This window comes from Muntiacus reevesi, chromosome 13 (genome assembly GCF_963930625.1).
Source record: "Muntiacus reevesi chromosome 13, mMunRee1.1, whole genome shotgun sequence".
In the NCBI taxonomy this organism is placed as follows: domain Eukaryota; kingdom Metazoa; phylum Chordata; class Mammalia; order Artiodactyla; family Cervidae; genus Muntiacus; species Muntiacus reevesi.
The window spans coordinates 14,620,837-14,634,246 of record NC_089261.1 but is presented as its reverse complement, the minus strand read 5'-3'; the positions used below and the strand labels follow the sequence as shown (position 1 = coordinate 14,634,246).

At 40.6% G+C, this 13,410-nt stretch overlaps 1 protein-coding gene across 2 annotated transcripts in view; it reads left to right on the top strand.

The window, feature by feature from the left end:
* Positions 1 to 13,410, top strand: part of MED13L (mediator complex subunit 13L) — a 291,272-nt gene that overhangs the window by 234,727 nt on the left and 43,135 nt on the right. For both annotated transcript variants that reach the window (XM_065904933.1, XM_065904932.1), the window contains exons 10-14: positions 3,289 to 4,020; positions 4,828 to 5,053; positions 6,025 to 6,127; positions 6,433 to 6,557; positions 12,420 to 12,519. In XM_065904933.1, the coding sequence (XP_065761005.1) occupies positions 3,289 to 4,020; positions 4,828 to 5,053; positions 6,025 to 6,127; positions 6,433 to 6,557; positions 12,420 to 12,519 (1,286 nt within the window). The remainder of the gene's footprint in view (positions 1 to 3,288; positions 4,021 to 4,827; positions 5,054 to 6,024; positions 6,128 to 6,432; positions 6,558 to 12,419; positions 12,520 to 13,410) is intronic.

The window sequence follows — 13,410 nt, the reverse complement described above, 5'->3', positions numbered from 1 at the left end:
CAACTGACCCTGTTAACAAATTGCTCCCACAGATTTCTTCAGGATAACTTCTTTAGAACTAAAGGCATCAGTTTAACAAGACAATCTCTTGCCATTTAAATGAGTTTATTTAGTTACTCTTAATTATAAAGTCGAGATAAATATCAAGCAAGTTGGCTTGAATTAATAGAATTTGGATTAGAATTTGGATAGAATTTGGATTAGAATTTGGAATAGAATTTGGATTAGAATTCTATGGAAATAGAATTTCCATAGAAAATTTTTCTTGTTGGTGCTGGTGTTTTTTGATGACTGAAGTAGATATGTGGTTATAATATCTGAAGAAAGCCAAAATTGTTGCTCATTCATTTAGATACTTGAGTGGAAACCCAAATTATTTTCTGAATATTCACTTAGCAACTTAGAGTGGCTTTGCTTCCGTTTGATACTGCTCAATGCTTATACAAAGGTCAGTTGAGATAAGTATACTTGGAAGTTGGCTATCCATTTCTCTGGTTGAGACCACGGGGTTCTTAATGCGGCATATGTGAATTGGTTTCAGGGTAGGGAGGAGGTCACGATGCCCAGAAATCTCTGCAAGCACACACATGCTTGTGCACATGTTTGTTTATGCACATAGGCAACAGTTTTAACAGCTTCTTCTTGTCCCCCCTCCTCTTTCCTATAAGTTGATTCTCTTTTATCAGGCTCTGCCTTGGTAGTCAGCTTTTTGTTGAGAGATGCTGTCTTAAGTACCTAATGAAACCCTTGATTGATTTTTCAAGGAGGATGTTTTCAGTGATATTCTTTGCTCATTAAGGGTCCTTTCTCTGAGCTGGTGAGAATCTCTCTAGTCCTGGGATAGGAGTGGTACACCAGCTGAATGACTGGTCTGCTTTCATCTCTAGGCCATTGTTAATCATGTGATTATGAGGAAAAAAGGTATTTTCCTAATAATATTGACTTCTGAACAGCTTACAGCAAGGTTATGGTCCACCTTTAGTAAGTACATAGGATAAAAATTTTAGTGTGTTTAACTTCACTTGTATGTTTCTCTTATTTTTTCCTGCTTTTTTCCTTAATCTAGATTTTTTTCACTTTTTAAAATAACCCTTTTACTGATTTCTGTCACATTTTTATTCAGTACCTTGAATTATTTTTACCTAAAGTATAAGTAAATAACTCTTTTTCTTTTGTCCTCTGGAGTTACTGTTCTGTCTCCTCACCAAATTCTTATACCCTTCAGATCTCATTTGTAAATATGCATTCCATTCCATTGACTTCTAAATATTTATCTCTACACCTGACTTCTCACATGTACTCAAGTCTTCTATTTTGCAAAGTGCTTTTAAGATATACCCTTAATATTGACATCAAACCAGGTACCCTGTTGCAGTCATTTCTGTCAGTTTTCTCCTCCTCAGCCTAGAAACTATCATTTATCTTCCTTAGTTTTCTAGATCAGTTTCACCATTGCATTTCACACTGACTTCCTTTGAAATGTCTATACAGCCACTCTGCTTTCCTTATTCATTAGTCACCATGTGTTCCTACACTCTGGCGCAGCTTCTGATTCCTTCCCACTGGTGCCACATGGTTAGCCTGGTGAGCCTGATGGGCCTGCTGCTGTCTTCAGGGAAGTCCCGTACCCATTCACAGATGTGCAGTGGTGGTCTGTTCCGTACTGGTGTATCCCTTATTCTGAAGGTTCCATAACGTAGCTAAGTTGCTAAATGCAACAGAAGAAAATGACTTTATAAGAGTATCCACCTTGCACAAAGTCCTTACTTTGAAAAGGCTACTATAAAATATCTGTCTCAAAAGATCAGAGTGGTTAAATGCTCTTGGAGAAAATCCACATCAAAAAGTTTTATGTAAAAGACTTCCAGAGCTTAAGTCTTAAAATAAGCACCCTTAGAAGATATAATTGAGATATTTTCAGGTGAGACATTCATCTCTCAGTGTGGTTCTGTGCCCTGGAGATTTAAAGTCCAGTTTTTGCCTTTTTGACAGTAGCTTTAAGCTGCTGACTTCTTCAAAGTCAGGATTTTTTTTTTAAGAGTAGCTAAGACTTTGGCAAGAGTGTTTTCAGATCATCTACTGCAGGATTACCAAACCCATTATGGAATGGTCCACTCCTCACACTATTTAATGGTCTTATGGGGCAGAGTGGCCATCCTGCTGTCCCGCTAAACCATCCCATTATGCCACACAAATCCATTTTACTGCCCACTAGGGCATCGTTTAGTGCAATGCAACAGTAATTTAATGCCACCCTAGTGGCCTCAGAGAGTTACTGATACACTGGCAGGAGAGCTTATGTTTTTCCTGGGAATGATTTATATATTGGGAGGAACTGGCTGACCTGCTGTATAACTTTTTTGTGCAGATTAAACCTTAGCATTATCTAGTAGGCCCTTACTGAGCAATTTCTCACACCCATGCCTGCCAAGAAGTGTGTTAGGTTGTGAGCAGACTTGCTATTCCTACTTAGATAGGACAGATGCATTTGTATATATGTGTGTTGTTTTCATATTCACTCACAACCTTTTTACTTCTGTCTCATTTTAGCACATTTCTGTAAGATCCAAAGTTGTGTTTTATCCCTTCTTTGTTGGATAATAGTAGTGTATAAAGCTCTTAGTATATTTATCCTATTAAATATTCTTAAAACTGACCCTTAGTTTCACACTTTGTGGGAGAATTGCATAGTTATCTTGTTCCTGATTTACAGCACTCTAAGCTTTTATAAACCATTCTCTGTTGGAGTTAGTCGGGTGTTGTAAAATAGAGATTGGAAGCTTTTTTTGCTGCCTTTCTTGACAAATGGTCTTGGTTTTAAAATGCCATGCGAATAGATTGTCTGAGACCCTCACCAAATTGGACACACAAGATTTGAGGATTTTCAAATTAGTATTTTTGTAGAGGTTAGCTGCATGTTAACAAATATTTCTTAAGGTTACTCGATGGGCATGAGTTTGAGTAAACTCCGGGAGTTTGTGATGGACAGGGAGGCCCGGTGTGCTGCGATTCATGGGGTTGCAAAGAGTCAGACACGACTGAGCGACTGAACTGAACTCTTATCTACTTAACTTGCATGTAATTGGTTCATCATTTCTTATCAGCGTGTGTTGCAGTTTTTATCATTATCAATATATTTAACACCTAGGGTCCATTTGGATGTATTAGCGCGTATAACATGTTCTTGAAAAGGTGTAACCTTGTCAGAGGCATCTCTTCTGTGGTATTAGAATGGTATAGTTATATTCACCTGTGTATTTACTTACCTCATTTTCATTCTCATTTCAGGCATAAACTTTTAAAACGTTGTACAGTAGGCCCCAGTAGACCTCCCACAGTATCACAACCAGGGTTCAGTGCAGGACCATCATCATCTTCATCTTTACCACCTCCTGCTTCTTCTAAGCACAAAACAACAGAAAGACAGGACAAGGGAGACAAGCTGCAAAAGAGACCTTTGATACCATTTCATCACAGGCCGTCTGTGGCTGAAGAGTTATGCATGGAGCAAGATCCACCGGGACAGAAGCTAGGCTTGGCAGGGATAGACTCCTCCTTAGAGGTGGCTAGCAGTAGGAAGTATGATAAGCAAATGGCCGTGCCTTCCAGAAATACAAGCAAGCAAATGAATCTGAATCCTATGGATTCACCTCATTCCCCTATTTCCCCTCTGCCGCCAACACTCAGCCCTCAGCCGCGAGGTCAGGAAGCAGAGAGTTTGGACCCACCCTCTGTCCCTGTGAATCCAGCCCTCTATGGAAATGGGCTCGAACTCCAACAGTTGTCTGCTCTGGATGACCGGACTGTCCTCGTCGGCCAAAGACTGCCTCTCACGGCAGAGGTCAGTGAGACCGCCTTATATTGTGGGATCAGGCCCTCGAACCCAGAGTCATCAGATAAGTGGTGGCACAGTTACCATCTCCCATCCATTGATGATGCTGAGTTCCGGCCTCCAGAGCTCCAGGGTGAGAGATGCGATGCCAAAACGGAGGTAACCTCAGAGAGCACTGCATTGCAAAGGTAAGGCGACCCTCCACCCCACCCCGTGACCATCAACCAGAAGGCCAAGGCCATGGGTTCCCAGGAATCAGGGCCTTCAGATCCAAAATTGAAGAGGTCCTTCTTCACCATTCTAGACTCTGCATTTGGAAAAGGTTTAAAAGTCAAATGCTTTATCCAACGTGATATTTATCATATGTGTCGTTATTTAAATGCTGGCCTATAAAGGTTTCGTTGTAAGATTAGCTTACTAGAATTAATTCATTTTTGGTCTGCTGTTTGTTAATCAAATAATATAGCTTTATGGGACTTTCCATATTGCAGTCAGTGCCTTCTTTGTATGTTGACACTTTTAAGGAAGGCTTTACATGCGTTCAGGTGTGTATCATGCATCTAGTAGTAATACTTCAGAGTGTTATTTAGCAACCAGTTACTCTAAACAGTTTATACAGTTTTTCTCATGTCATCTTCACCACAGCCATATTGCTACCTTTAATTTCATAGCTGAGAAAGAACCTAGGGTCATACAGTTAGTAAATGACACGGATGGAATTTGTGCCCAGACATTCTGTCCCCAGAGCCCATCTCTGCTGTTAAGTGAAATCAGTGGGATCAGAAACAAAAGTATATGGCCTTAATAAAGGCTACTAAGATTTATTTAATTGTGAATATAGTCTCTGAAAGTCACTTGAAGGTGAATTTTTTAGTTTTCTTTGTTGTTAAAGTTTAAGCTTCCAAATGCTTTTAAATCACAAATGTTGCTTTAAAAAAAAAAGTCTGGTCTTTTTACTATTTCTTGCTTAAATCGTCATTCATTTCCCCTTCCAGACTCTTAGCACAACCTAACAAACGGTTTAAAGTCTGGCAAGACAAGCAGCCACAGATGCAGCCCCTCCACTTTCTTGACCCATTGCCTCTGTCACAACAACCTGGAGACAGTTTGGGAGAAGTCAACGACCCATATACTTTCGAGGACGGTGACATAAAATACATCTTTACTGCAAACAAGAAATGCAAACAAGGGACAGAGAAAGATTCCCTGAAAAAGAATAAGGTACCACTTAACAGAGAGAGAGGCCAGCCAGGAGTGGGTTTCAGTCTACGTCAGTAAACACCTGCGGGAAGACCTTGAGGCAGAATGTCTGAGATAGTCTTGCCTGGTTGCTCTGTCCCCATGTTCATGCTCTTGGTACTACTGTATCAGACAGCGCGTTGTTCCTCTCTCTGTCATGGCTCACCTTTGTTCAGAAGTCGGCCGAACATAAATGAAGCCTCATAGCTCCCAGGCTATAGCTTGTACCGTGCATGTTTCCTCTCATATGCTAATTCTTGTTGGCCTATGCTCCCTGCTTATTTCTTTTTAATTATTATTCCAAAATACCCAAAATGTAAGGGAAAATATTGGTAACAGTATCTACCATTTATCAGGCGCTCACTGTTTACTGTGTTATGCGCTTTACCTCTGTATTTCTCCGAATTAATATCATCATTACTCCAAGACTGTGTCAGTACAATTTTACTGGTTTCATTATCTTAAAAATGAGTACTGGGGGTGTCTGCTGTCTTTAGCCTTACATTTTAAACCATTCTAAAATACTGGGCCATTTAAAGAAATATTCTTAAGAACAGAGGAAATAAGAGAATGAAAGGAGACCAATATAGTTCAAGAGAATACTTCTTACGCTTGTCTAGATCCAGAAAGCTTGAAGCATAATTCAGCCTCCAAAATATGTTAAAGGCAGCTTTTAAAACCGTGGCAGGTCTGTGATCAAACCCCACCAGTACTGTTGAGGCATAAAATCCCGATTGACTCAAATTGAGGGGCAAGTGTGGGAGTTTTTGGTTTCAGTTTAAAATCAGGGACGAGGACATATCTTTTATTTCCTTTGGTTGCATAGACCATGGTTTATCATACTTGTGCTCATAACAAGTTCCATTCTGCCCTCTAATTCTTTGTGTTCTCCCTCATATTCCACACTTTGGGTTGCTGTTCATGTGTTTTGTTTGGCTGAATTTATTACACAGTCAGAGGATGGATTTGGTACCAAGGATGTCACTACACCAGGTCATTCCACGCCGGTGCCTGAAGGGAAAAATGCCATGTCCCTTTTCAGTTCTACTAAAACAGGTGTGTACACTGATTATTTGCCTCACTTGGACTGTTGCTAAAGTAAATGCGAGGGAGATGCTTCTCTATTTAACATTATGTGCTGATTGTATTAGCAATAATTTGACCTCATCTGTAATATATTTTTCATAGTTTGTTTTTCAGTTCCTTTCAAAACTGATAAGCGTATTTGGCACTAATTGTATCTCGATTTAACTGACAGCGTAAGGAAACAGTTGGCAGGCAGGGCTTGCTCACTGTCCTCTCCTCACCCCTTCTCCTTTGAGGAAACTGCTTATTCAGTGCCTGTTGCCTCCTTCCCACAGATGTCCGGCAGGACAGCGCTGCTGGCAGGGCAGGCTCCAGTAGCCTCACACAAGTGACAGACTTGGCACCTTCCCTTCATGACTTAGACAACATCTTTGATAATTCTGATGACGACGAACTTGGGGTGAGTCTGCAATAGCTACACAAAACAAAAATGCACTTCAGTGGATGGACTTAGTGTTTCAGTATTTCTTTATAGTTTGGTCTACTGAATTGGGAGCTCATATTTCAGGTTCTAAATGTTCTTCAAAAATGTTTGTGTACCTTGAAAGGATTCTGAAACTTATTAGTTTCAGAATCTAATAACCTCTAATAACCCTTGGGTTTTGTTTGTTGACGGCTTTTTTCCATTAGTGTTATTCCTGTTGTAAATATTAAAATCTGTCATTTTTTTTTAACTCCTCAATATGAGACTAATAGGAATATATTATGTAGTCCCTTTAGCTTAGATTTTAAAAATAATGCCCTACATGTAGTGGGGCATACTGAATTTTTTGAACTTTACCATACTGAACTTTATGTCACAGGATAGTCAGCATTTTGAGAGATAATTACAAATATCATTTATACTTTCTAGGATTATGTCATCATAGTCAGGAAATAGAATTTATACACGTAGACGTTAAATAATACAAGGTATCATGTGATTGGGATTCCCTGGCAGCTCAGCTGGTAAAGAATCTACCTGTGATGCGGGAGACCCTGGTTTGATTCCTGGCTCAGGAAGATCCCTTGGAGAAGGGATAGGATACCCACTCTAGTATTCTTGGGCTTTCCTGGGAGCTCAGATGGTAAAGAATCAGCCTGCAGTGCAAGAGACCTGGGTTTGATCCCTGGGTTGGGAAGATCCCCTGGAGGAGGGCATGGCATCCCACTCCAGTATTCTTGCCTGCAGAATGCCCACTGGACAGAGGAGCCTGGTGGGCTACAATCCATGGGGTTGCAAAGAGTCATACATGACTGAGCGACTGAGCATAGCACAGCACATCATATGATTAAAGTGACAGATTAGCATTCATAATTCTCTGGAGAATAGCTGAGCTGAGTCAGGAAATGTGTGTTGTCATCATCCTAACTAAGCCTGTACCTTTGTGTAAACAGAAGTGCCCCTGTTATCTCTGGGGGCACCTAGAGATAAGTAAGATAGGCTTGCTCTTCAGTGAAGTCAAAGTATTAGTTCACTTTTCTTTCATTTATATATTTACTTTCCCATCCATCCAGTTGACATGATATTTGTTAATTATTTAATGATCAGTTCCTTTGTGGCTGGTTCTCTAGGTTTATAGATAAAATTAAATTACCAGTCTTATGCTTGAGGTGCTCACAGACTTTAGGAGAAATAGCGTATAAATAAAGTTTAAAATATACTTAGCCCTGTGAGTGCAGTAATTTATCTGAATCTAAAAATGCTACCCGTTCAAGTACAAAGCAATAGGCAAGCAGTATTTTAGTAAAGGCTTGAAGGTTAAATAGGAATCAGGTTTCTAAAGCTCATTCTCACTTTAAAATAAAATATATCTGGTTAACAGACACTGTACACCAGTAGTATTCTAAGTACTTCTTTCTGCCTCCATGGACTGGAACCCATGAGGCTCCTCTGTCCATGGGGTTCTCCATGCAAGAATACTGGAGTGGGTTGCCACCCCCTCCTCCAGAGGATCTTTGTGACCAGGGATTGAACCCTCATCTTGATCCTGCATTGGCAGGCTGGTTCTTTACCATTAGTGCCACCTGGGAAACCCAAATATTTAGAAGATGGGATAATCATGACCTCAAAGAATGAAATTGACTTGAAATGTGGAAAGATTTGGTTAGTGAGAGGCAGGGGAGGGATGTGTGTTTGAGCCTGGAAGGAGTCTTGGTTCAGCAAAGAGAATGAACTAGCTGGGGCTTTGTGAGATAGTGAGCACATTGATCTGTTTCCTGAGTGGGGGAGGGGGGGTAAAGATTGCTGGGGCTGGGGAGGTGCTTGGCCACACTTCAGGCTTTGGAATTCAAACTTTACTGGTAATGTGCTCTTCTGAAGGCTGCTGAGTGGGCAGCTCACCTGGTAGAAGTGTACTGTTTTACATCAGTCTGATACATGGAAAGCAAAGTACTATTTGGTAACTTGTTGGATTGAAAAACGAGGACCTAAATTCAGGCAGTGGCTGCATTAAGAAAAGGATGTGGCAATGTGAAAAACACTGTCAGAAGAAATGACATGTCCTTATTCTTTGACCCAGGCATTGGAGATCCATTTTGTACCTGATTGTGTCTGTAAAGCCATGTATTGTCTAGGATTGGTTTTAGTGAGGGTTAGTTCAGATGCTTTGGTTTGGTGGTAGTGAGAAGAAAGTGTGAGAAGTAAAGGAATTAAAAAGAAGTAGAAAGTGAGATGTAAGAAAAGAAAAAAACAAGCATTGTAGAGTCACCCAGTTTCTGTTAATAGCCAACATCCCTAGTGATTTTTGTGTCTGCTCTGAACCATCATCCTTACTCTCTGTATAAATTATGAATTACTGACTAAATGAAGAGATGTTTGCTCTGTTTTTTTGAATATATTTTAGTAATGCTAATATGCAAAGGAGAATTTGACAGTTTTTAATCTAATTTTCATTTCTCTGGAACGGTTGTTTCTACTCTGACTTCTGGCCTGGCATTTAAAAAAAGGAACAGGTTACCTTAGAATCATTTTGCTAATTCATCTTATTAGTAACTGGAATCTGGAGACTGTTGTCCGGGTTTTCACCTTACGGAGTTTAGTTTCACGTTTCAGCTCTATGACAGCGAATGTGTGCCTCGTGGCTCAGTCATGCCAGCTCTTTGAGACCCTGTGGACTGTAGCCTTCCAGGCTCCTCTGTCCATGGGGATTCTCCACTGAGTAAGTGAACATAAATAAAAGGCCTCTATTTGTGAGATTTTTTTTTTTTTTTTTTTTGCTTTATCTTGGATTCAGTTCATTTGCATTCTTAAAGATAATCTTGCCTATTAAGGGACTTAATTTGGGAGGTGACTGTGGCTCATATCATGAACTCCTTATTGCTAAATTCAGACTTAAATTGAAGAAAGTAGGGAAAACCACTAGACCATTCAAGTATGACCTAAGTTAAATCCCTTACAGTTATACAGTGAAAGTGAGAAATAGATTTAAGGGACTAGATCTGAGACAGAGTGCCTGATGAACTATGGATGGAGGCTCATGACATTGTACAGGAGACAGGGATCAAGATTATCCCCAAGAAAAAGAAATGCAAAAAAGCAAAATGGCTGTCTGAGGAGGTCTTACAAATAGCTGTGAAAAGAAGAGAAGCAAAAAGCAAAGGAGAAAAGGAAAGATATACCCATTTGAATGTGGAGTTACAAAGAATAGCAAGGAGAGATAAGAAAGCCTTCCTCAGTGATCAGTGCAAAGAAATAGATGAAAACAACAGAATGGGAAAGACTAGAAATCTCTTCAAGAAAACTAGAGATACCAGGGGAACATTTTATGCAAAAATGGGCTCAATAAAGCACAGAAATGGTATGGACCTAATAGGAGCCGAAGATATTAAGGAGAGGTGGCAAGAATACGTGGAAGAACTGTATAAAAAAGATCTTCACGACCCAGATAGTCACAATGGTGTGATCACTCAACTAGAGCCAGACATCCTGGAATATAAAGTCAAGTGGCCTTAGGAAACATCACTATGAACAAAGCTAGTGGAGGTGATGGAATTCCAGTTGAGCTATTTCAAATCTTAAAGGATGATGCTGTGAAAGTGCTGCACTCAATATAGCAGCAAATTTAGAAAACTCAGCAGTTGCCACAGGACTAGAAAAGGTCAGTTTTCATTCCAGTCCCAAAGAAAGGCAATGCCAAAGAATGCTCAAACTACTGCACAATTGCAGTCATCTCACATGCTATAAAGTAATGCTCAAAATTCTCCAAGCCAGGCTTCTGCAGTACATGAACTGTGAACTTCCAGATGTTCACGCTGGTTTTAGAAAAGGCAGAGGAACCAGAGATCAAACTGCCAACATCTGCTGGATCATCAAAAAAGCAAGAGAGTTCCAGAAAAACATCTATTTCTGCTTTATTGACTATGCCAAAGCCTTTCACTATGTGGATCACAACAAACTGGAAAATTCTTCAAGAGGTGGGAATACCTGACCACCTGACCTGCCTCTTGAGAAATCTGTATGCAGGTCAGGAAGCAACAGTTAGAACTGGACATGGAACAACAGACTGGTTGCAAATAGGAAAAGGAGTATGTCAAGGCTGTATATTGTCACTCTACTTATTTAACTTATATGCAGAGTACATCATGAGAAATGCTGGGCTGGAAGAAGCACAAACTGGAATCAAGATTGCCAGGAGAAATATCAATAACCTCAGATATGCAGATGACACCACCCTTACAGCGGAAAGTGAAGAAGAACTAAAGAGCCTCTTGATGAAAGTGAAAGAGGAGAGTTGAAAAGTTGGCTTAAAGATCAACATTCAGAAAACTAAGACCCATGGCATCTGGTCCCATCACTTCATGGCACATAGATGGGGAAACAGTGGAAACAGTGTCAGACTTTATTTTTGGGGGCTCCAAAATCACTGCAGATGGTGACTGCAGCCATGAAATTAAAAGATGCTTACTCCTTGGAAGGAAAGTTATGAGCAAAAGTTATGACCAAAAACTAAATAGCATATTAAAAAGCAGAGACATTATTTTGCCAACAAAGGTCCGTCTAGCCAAGGCTATGGTTTTTCCAGTAGTCATGTATGGATGTCAGAGTTGGACTATAAAGAAAGCTGAGCACCAAAGAATTGATGCATTTGAACTGTGGTGTTGGAGAAGACTTTTGAAAGTCCCTTGGACTTTAAGAAAGATCCAACCAGTCCATCCTAAAGGAAATCAATCCTGAGTGTTCATTGGAAGGACTGATATTGAAGCTGAAATTCCAATAGTTGGGCCACGTGATGTAAAGAACTGCCTCATTTGAAAAGACCCTGATGCTGGGAAAGATTGAGGGCAGGAAGAGAAGGGAACGACAGAGGATGAGATGGTTGGATGGCATCAGCGACTCAATGGACATGAGTTTGAGTAAACTCCAGGTATTGGTGATGGACAGGGAGACCTGTCGTCCTGCGGTTCATGGGGTCAGGAAGAGTTGTGCACGACTGAGCGACTGAACTGAGCTGAACTTAGCAAATCAAAGAAAAACCTTCTTCAAATGTATTGAATATACATTTAAATAATTTTATGAGGTAAGGTTTTTTTTTTCCATGAAGGTGAACAGTAGTTGTAGAAGTAGGAATGTGTGTGCTCAGTCGCTAAGTTGTGTCTGACTCTTTGTGACCCCACAGACTGTAGCCCACCAGGCTCCTCTGTTAGTGGAATTTCCCAGGCAAGAATGCTGAAATAGGTTGCCATTTCCTTCTCCAGGGGATCTTCCCAGCCTAGGGGTTGAACCCGCATCTCTTGCCTCTCCCACATTGGCAGGTGGATTACCACTTGAGCCACCTTGGAAGCCCAAGAAATAGGAATAGGAAATATCTTTTGTGTGGGGCGTGGGGGTTAAAATAAGAGTAATAGTTTGGGAGGGCTTGAGGTCATCTCTTTTAGCTGCCTGCTTCCGAACAGAAGGAAAACCAGACTGATAACCAGTTACTACTTGGAGGCACCCCCTTGTTGTGATTATTGTGTCCCTGAAACTGCTTCTCTCATGACCTTGGTGAGGGGATTGGCTCAAGGTCTGGGAGCTCTGCTCGGCTGGCAGTCTGCCCTCACCTGACCCGTGACGAGAAGACCCAGTCAGTGCTTTTCTCATACTTGATAAGCTTGTAATCATCTCTTCGGTGTCACTGTCTGCTAGTATTTCTAGACATTCACCTGGTGAAAACTTTGTAAGGAAGTGTGTTTCTATTCTTTTAAAATATCAATAGCCATACACTTTAAGCAATAGCTGACTATCGCCCTACTCATATATAAATGTGCTGCTTGGTTTTAATAATTAATAATCTCTTCTTAGGCTGTATCACCTGCACTGCGCTCATCAAAAATGCCTACAGTTGGGACAGAAGACCGACCTCTTGGGAAGGATGGAAGAGCTGCTGTTCCTTATCCACCAAGTAAGAAAAGGAAATGTAGCTTCAGCTCACTGCTTGTAATATATACATAATGTTCTCATCCTCAGTGGTGTGCCTCATCTGAGTCCCCTCCTTTTTTTTTTCTTTTTTTTCATTTTAACAGAATACTGAAAATAAATTAAAACTTGTATAAATTGGTATTCCTAGGGTGGCAGGTAGCTAAGAGACCCATTTAATTTTATTTTATTTTTATTTTTTTTAATTTTATTTTATTAGTTGGAGGCCAATTACTTCACAACATTTCAGTGGGTTTTGTCATACATTGACACGAATCAGCCATAGAGTTACACGTATTCCCCATCCCAATCCCCCCTCCCACCTCCCTCTCCACCTGACTCCTCTGGGTCCTCCCAGTGCACCAGGCCCGAGCACTCGTCTCATGCATCTCACCTGGGCTAGTGATCTGTTTCACCATAGATAATATACATGCTGTTCTCTCGAAACATCCCACCCTCATCTTCTCCCACAGAGTTCAAAAGTGTTCTGCACTTCTGTGTCTCTTTTTCTGTTTTGCATATAGGGTTATCATTACCATCTTTCTAAATTCCATATATATGTGTTAGTATGCTGTAATGTTCTTTATCTTTCTGGCTTACTTCACTCTATATAATGGGCTCCAGTTTCGTCCATATCATTAGAACTGATTCAAATGCATTCTTTTTAACGGCTGAGTAATATTCCATGGTGTATATGTACCACAGCTTCCTTATCCATTCATCTGCTGATGGGCATCTAGGCTGCCTCCATGTCCTGGCTATTATAAACAGGGCTGCGATGAACATTGGGGTGCACGTGTCTCTTTCAGATCTGGTTTTCTCGGTGTGTATGCCCAGAAGTGGTATTGCTGGGTCCTATGGCAGTTCTATTTCCAGT